At 46.5% G+C, this 6,890-nt stretch overlaps 1 protein-coding gene across 2 annotated transcripts; it reads right to left on the bottom strand.

The window, feature by feature from the left end:
* Nucleotides 1-353: 353 nt before the first annotated feature.
* Nucleotides 354-6,612, bottom strand: LOC100274986 (uncharacterized). Of its 2 annotated transcripts, none has more exons than XM_008683367.3 (4): nt 5,910-6,612; nt 1,371-1,480; nt 903-1,021; nt 354-796 (listed from the first exon to the last, which is right to left on the bottom strand). In XM_008683367.3, the coding sequence occupies exons 1-4, from the start codon at nt 5,997-5,999 to the stop codon at nt 780-782; spliced, it is 336 nt and encodes a 111-aa protein (XP_008681589.1). In that variant the 5' UTR covers nt 6,000-6,612; the 3' UTR covers nt 354-779. The 2 variants fall into 2 exon arrangements, with proteins under 2 accessions (XP_008681589.1, NP_001142686.1); NM_001149214.2 differs by having other exon boundaries at nt 444-796; nt 937-1,021; nt 5,910-6,607.
* Nucleotides 6,613-6,890: the final 278 nt, after the last annotated feature.

Here is a 6,890-nt window from a genome sequence, read left to right as displayed (position 1 = left end):
CTCCCAGCGTACGCGACGCGAGAGGGACACGTCACTTTAAAAAAAAATAGTCGCTACTGCCAACGACAAGGAACAGCTAGCCGTCAGCGTCTGGACTCACTGGACGCACCCATAGCGCCATGCATCACCTAGACCTTCCATCCAATTGGATGCTTATATACTGTATATTGTATTGTTCATCGTGTGTGTGTATACATATACTGGTGTGAGGTGTCGTGATCCCCAGCACGTCCTAATAAAGCTCTAGGCATACGGTTTACAGAATACTTTGAATTGGCAAGATAAAAAACAACCAAGTCAATGCACATCTCACGGCGACCATGTCCCGTCTGTCCCACGTTACCTCCTCATAGTTTTGTCATGATCCATCCATCAATAATAGCCCATAGGTCATCTTCCCAAAGTCAAGACTCGTAAGGTAAATAAATAAATAAATACAGTTACTAATATTTATTACCATAACAAATAAGTACTATTATATTGTTTTTATAGCGTACTAGTTTGATGCCATATTAGTTTTTAAAAAGTTTTAGTTAAACTACGATAGTTTTAAATCTGACCAGATATAAAATTCCACTCTTTTTTTTTCCTTGAACAGAGACGCTGCGCCGTAGGGCCAAGGCAAACAGAGACGCTTTCCTTCCGCAGACGTACACATCACCCGACGCACCAAGGGGGCCAAAAGTAAACGGCCCCGGCCGGGCACAGCCGTGGGCCACACCACCCCCGGCCGCGCCATTATCCTGCCGGCCTCCTCCATCCACTTGCTGCTTGCTCAATCAGCCACAGACCGCGCCTACATTGACCACGACGTTAATCACAGCCTTTCTAAGATTATCATCGATTATAAATTTCATATACTCCGTATGTGCGATGCGAGATGAGGCCCGAAAATATATTACTGCCAAGATGAGTGTGTAGTGCTCTTCGATGCACCTGCCACTCCCTCCACAAGTGCCCACTGGAAACGCGAATCTTGGGCGCCTGATCGGCTGTTGCTTTCGCCTTTTTCCCCCCAGATCTGCAATATGTTCCCGGATAAAAAAAGGGTATACAACTGTTAGGAGAACACTGCCATGAAAATCCAGCAGCGTCATTTTTCATTAAAGAAAAAAAACCTTGAATTTTAACTGCCCTAGCCCCTAGGTTAGAGTTCTCGACGGTCAAGTGGTTTCTTCTCAAGGTTTTTACATGTAGATGTAGCCATGTGGGAGTAATTAATATAGTAACAATAGACAATTCAGTATGCAGCAGAAACTTCATTTGACATTAGGCTGGTAACCATGGTTTGGCAGTACCTGATTCAGAAGATATGCAGGAATATATGCAACAATAAATAACCTCAGCATGGCGCAATATTCAATACCAACCTGGGCTCTGGAAAAAGATATTCTGTGGCAACTTCCGAAGTTTGATGACGACCCAGAGAAGGATAACAGCTAAGCCTTCGTACAGCGAAGTTGGACTTTTGCACGTAGAGCTGTAGCGACCCAAGCAAAACGTCAAACATGTGAAGTGGGCAAGAAAAAAAAAAGTATTCCCGATTTTTTCTTTCCTTTCCTCTCTGGAGATTGTATTGAAGGGGGGAAAAAAGAAATTGCTGGTGGCAAACGTGTAAGTAACTGACTTGGATGGTTCTGCAACATATACCTTTGCCACTATTCCTCGGGGAACAAGAAGACGAGGAAAGATCAACCCCACCAGAGAGAGCAAACAGCTTCTTCTTCCTCTTCCTCCTCCATGCTGTCGTAGAAAGAACCTCTGGTTCTTTAGCTAGTCAGACCACCAAAATCCAAACTGAGCGGTCTCACAGCGAGCGGCAGGACGTTTCATGAGAGAATCATGCAGTCACTGAATTGGCTATGCAGCAGCAGTAGCACCACCAGATTACACGTGCCTTCCTTTGGTATTGCCTTGGTTGTCCTCCTCTCCTGTGTGTCCGTCGCCAGCTCCTGCACAGATCAAGAGAGGAGCTCCCTCATCGACTTCCGAGATGGCCTCTCGCCGGACGGCAATGGCGGCCTCCACATGTTATGGGCCAACAGCACAGACTGCTGCCAGTGGGAAGGAATAACCTGCAGCAACGATGGCGCGGTCACGGAAGTCTTGCTGCCTTCTAGAGGACTCGAAGGGAGGATCCCACCATCTCTCGGCAATCTTACGGGGCTGCAGCGACTCAACCTGTCATGCAATTCACTCTACGGCAATCTGCCACCAGAACTGGTGTTCTCCAGCAGCAGCAGCATCCTGGATGTCAGCTTCAACCACCTATCTGGTCCTCTGCAAGAGCGTCAATCCCCAATTTCTGGCCTTCCTCTCAAGGTACTGAATATCTCAAGCAACTTCTTTACAGGACAGTTATCATCCACAGCACTGCAAGTGATGAATAATCTTGTCGCTCTTAATGCAAGCAACAACAGCTTTGCGGGACCATTGCCATCTTCTATTTGCATCCATGCACCATCGCTTGTCACGCTTGACCTGTGCTTAAATGACTTCAGTGGCACTATTTCCCCAGAGTTTGGCAACTGCTCCAAGTTGACAGTACTCAAGGCTGGCCACAACAACCTTACCGGAGGCCTACCCCATGAACTGTTCAATGCTACCTCATTGGAGCACCTCTCTTTTCCAAACAACAATTTGCAAGGGGCACTTGACGGTTCCAGCCTAGTCAAACTCAGAAATCTTATTTTCCTTGACCTTGGATCAAATGGGCTGGAAGGAAACATGCCAGATTCTATTGGGCAGCTGGGAAGATTGGAGGAGCTCCACTTAGACAACAACCTGATTGTTGGAGAGCTGCCATCGGCCCTAAGTAACTGCAGAAGTCTCAAGTATATCACCCTCAGAAATAATAGTTTTATGGGAGATCTTAGCAGAATTAACTTCACTCAGATGGATCTGACGACTGCAGATTTTTCACTGAACAAATTCAATGGAACAATTCCTGAAAACATATATGCATGCAGCAATCTAATTGCTTTGCGGTTGGCTTACAACAATTTTCATGGCCAGTTCTCACCAAGAATAGCCAATCTCAGATCCCTTTCCTTCCTTTCAGTTACAAATAACTCATTTACAAATATCACAGGTGCACTTCAGAATCTCAACAGATGCAAGAACCTTACCTCCCTGCTAATTGGAACCAACTTCAAAGGTGAAACCATACCACAGTATGCAGCAATTGATGGTTTTGAGAATCTTCGGGTCCTAACCATAGACGCATGCCCATTGGTTGGGGAAATCCCCATTTGGTTATCAAAACTCACAAGATTGGAGATATTAGATCTATCATACAATCACCTTACAGGAACAATACCATCCTGGATTAACAGGCTGGAACTCCTCTTCTTTCTGGACATATCAAGCAACAGGCTTACAGGGGATATCCCACCTGAATTGATGGAGATGCCAATGCTACAATCTGAGAAGAATTCTGCCAAGTTGGACCCGAAGTTCCTTGAGTTACCTGTATTTTGGACACAATCACGTCAATACCGTTTGCTCAATGCTTTCCCCAATGTATTGAATCTATGCAACAACAGCTTGACAGGCATAATTCCCCAAGGGATTGGTCAGTTGAAAGTGCTCAATGTCCTCAACTTTAGCACCAACAGCTTATCTGGAGAAATACCACAACAAATTTGCAACCTCACAAACCTGCAAACTCTAGACGTATCAAATAACCAGCTCACAGGTGAACTCCCATCTGCACTGAGTAACCTTCACTTCCTTTCTTGGTTCAATGTGTCTAACAACGATCTAGAAGGGCCAGTTCCAAGTGGAGGACAGTTTAATACTTTTACAAATTCTAGCTACATTGGGAATCCCAAGCTATGTGGTCCTATGCTCAGTGTCCATTGTGGCTCAGTAGAAGAACCTCGAGCCTCAATGAAAATGAGGCACAAGAAGACCATCTTGGCGCTTGCCTTAAGTGTGTTCTTTGGAGGGCTTGCCATCCTTTTCTTGTTGGGACGTCTTATTTTGTCCATCAGAAGCACAGAATCTGCTGACAGAAACAAGAGCAGCAACAACAGGGACATTGAAGCAACTTCATTCAACTCTGCTTCTGAGCACGTGCGTGATATGATAAAGGGAAGCACTTTGGTGATGGTACCTCGAGGAAAGGGAGAATCAAACAATCTCACATTCAATGATATCTTGAAGGCCACAAATAATTTTGATCAGCAGAACATTATTGGTTGTGGAGGTAATGGTCTAGTCTATAAGGCTGAGCTACCCTGTGGATCCAAGCTTGCGATCAAGAAACTCAATGGTGAAATGTGTCTGATGGAAAGAGAATTCACAGCAGAGGTTGAAGCACTCTCTATGGCACAACATGAGAATCTTGTGCCACTATGGGGTTATTGTATCCAGGGAAACTCGAGGCTCCTCATATATTCTTTCATGGAGAATGGGAGTCTTGATGATTGGCTTCACAACACGGACAATGCCAACTCATTTCTAGATTGGCCAACAAGACTCAAGATTGCACAAGGAGCAGGACGGGGCCTTTCTTATATCCACAACACCTGCAACCCTAACATTGTTCACCGTGACGTCAAGTCCAGCAACATCTTACTTGATAGAGAATTCAATGCTTATGTCGCTGATTTTGGCCTTGCAAGATTGATCCTTCCTTACAACACACATGTCACGACAGAGCTGGTAGGCACTCTTGGTTACATTCCTCCCGAGTATGGACAAGCCTGGGTGGCCACCCTGAGAGGTGATATATATAGTTTTGGAGTGGTCTTGCTTGAGCTGCTCACAGGGAAGAGGCCTGTCCAGGTTTTGACCAAGTCGAAAGAACTTGTCCAATGGGTAAGAGAGATGAGGTCCCAAGGGAAGGATATTGAGGTCTTGGATCCAGCTCTCAGAGGAAGAGGACATGACGAGCAAATGCTGAATGTGCTTGAAGTAGCCTATAAGTGCATCAACCACAATCCTGGATTGAGGCCAACCATCCAAGAGGTGGTGTACTGCCTGGAAACCATAGTTGAGCCCCAGCAGGTGCAAGTGCAGCTGTAGTTAAAGGAGAACATATTGTAGGTGGTGATATTGTACTCCACCCGACTAGGTGTAACTTCAGTAGAAGGAAGAGTTTCTAACAAAGAGCACAGTAGTGTACATTTCTGAAAGAAAAGCCTCGCTCACTCGCTGTCATGAGGCCCTCCCTTATACAATTTTACTTATTCCTTCCGTGGAAATATTGCACCTCCTAGTTCAAACAATTGAACATGAAAAGTGCAAAAAAAGAGCATGGGGCTCTTGTTAAGTATGCGTTCGTTTGTACCCTAGCGAAGTTGTACAGGTGTGTATGTAAATCTTTGGAAAGAAAAGGCTCACAGCTATGAGCTTCCCTCTTCTTATCTGAAACCTATAGCACTCAAGTTCAATTGCAGGAACAGTGAAAGCACTTTGAAGGCATATTCAGCTATCAATTAATTCACAAACATTTCTAGAACTAGGTGTACAGATGCACGTATTTAAAAGATTGTTGTATAGATAGCATAATTGAGGAAGAAAGATGGACTTCGCTGTTTTTTAAAAAAAAAATAATCTGTGAAGGGGGACAAGATATACCATTCTTCAGAATTTTAGCTTACTGTTATTGCTCTGAGAGGGGGCAATTTATGAATCAGCGGTGTTCGTAATCTAACTTAAAGCATAGTCGGTATTGTTTGATTCCAGTTTTGGTTCCCTCCTCCGTCCACAACAATATGATGCGTAAGCCTACATGGTTTCCAGCAGTCCTAGAGCAACCACAGCAGCACAATGGTGGAAGCAAGACCATAAGCAATGCACACTTCCCCAGATTACAAAATCCTAACAGCCCGACAATTTTCACAATGCACAACGCCTAACACCAGCAAGCCCTAGCAAAAAAAAAAAAGCACAGCACCAACCTCTAACGCAAATGTCAACAGTCGCGGTTGCCGGCTGCTGCCTTCCGGTGGTCGCCCTCGCCCAGAAAGGAAGAACGCGCGCGAATCCATGAGGAACGGGAGGGGCCGCTCCGTCACGGCCAGTGGCTGTGCGGGCGGGGAGGCCGCCGCGGCCGGGGAAGGCGTCGCGGGCGTTCACCGCGATCCATGTTCACAGGTAGATGGGCCTTTTCTGGGCTAACACTTCCCGTTCTTACCGGCCCGTTTCACCCCCTGAGCAGGCGGCCAGGCGCGCTCGCGTATAAGCGCAACCCCGGCAGCCGCTGCCCGCGGCGCCTTCTCTTCTCGCCGCCCAAGCCGGAAACGGAAGACCGAGGAGATGGAACCGAGCGGCACAGGCCGTTGCAAGTTCTTGGAGGCTCCCAAACCTGGGTCGTCGATCAGGAAGTTCCAGTGATGCGTGTTGTTTCGGCAGTACTATGCTGTAGAAACTAGAAAATAGAGCGTCCGGTTTGGGGGGCCTTGTTCTTTGGCATCTGGATCTGAAACTGGCAGGAACTGTTTGCTGAGATTGGAATTTCCCCCCTCCCCTCTCTGCTGCAGCTGCCTTTGCAGACGTACAGATATTTACATGTTCACGTTCAGTAGCATGCATCCAAGACTGGCAACAGATCCTCCCATCAACCTCGTCGGCACTTGTTTGTATAATATATATAGGGGCAGGCAGGCCGGATGAACCAGCAGATGCCCATCCCCGCTCCTGCTTCTTCCCAGACCACGGCATGATCTCATATTGCGTTACTTGCGCCTGTGTACATATGTGGCCAGAGCCCAGGGGCATGGGCGCATACCAACGTCAAATATATAAAAACGGAGGGAGTATGCACTAGTAACGTGTCCAGTGATCCAATCATACGCTGCATACAACAATTCAGATCAGATGCGGCTGATGCCTCATCTCATCTAGGGCCTTTGTTTCGGATTCTGGCAGCTTCTGGCCAC

The sequence above is a fragment of the Zea mays genome, chromosome 5 (assembly GCF_902167145.1).
Source record: "Zea mays cultivar B73 chromosome 5, Zm-B73-REFERENCE-NAM-5.0, whole genome shotgun sequence".
NCBI lineage: Eukaryota > Viridiplantae > Streptophyta > Magnoliopsida > Poales > Poaceae > Zea > Zea mays.
The sequence above is the reverse complement of the archived record's forward strand: the minus strand, read 5'-3'. Positions and strand labels throughout refer to the sequence as shown.

Coding starts and splice junctions, on each gene's coding strand:
- LOC100274986 (XM_008683367.3), bottom strand. CDS start 5,999: ATGGATTCGCGCGCGTTCTTCCTTTCTGGGCGAGGGCGACCACCGGAA. Junction 1,481..5,909: donor TGTTGACATTTGCGTTAGAG/GTTGGTGCTGTG, acceptor GGGTCGCTACAG/CTCTACGTGCAAAAGTCCAA. Junction 1,022..1,370: donor TATCTTTTTCCAGAGCCCAG/GTTGGTATTGAA, acceptor AACATATTGCAG/ATCTGGGGGGAAAAAGGCGA.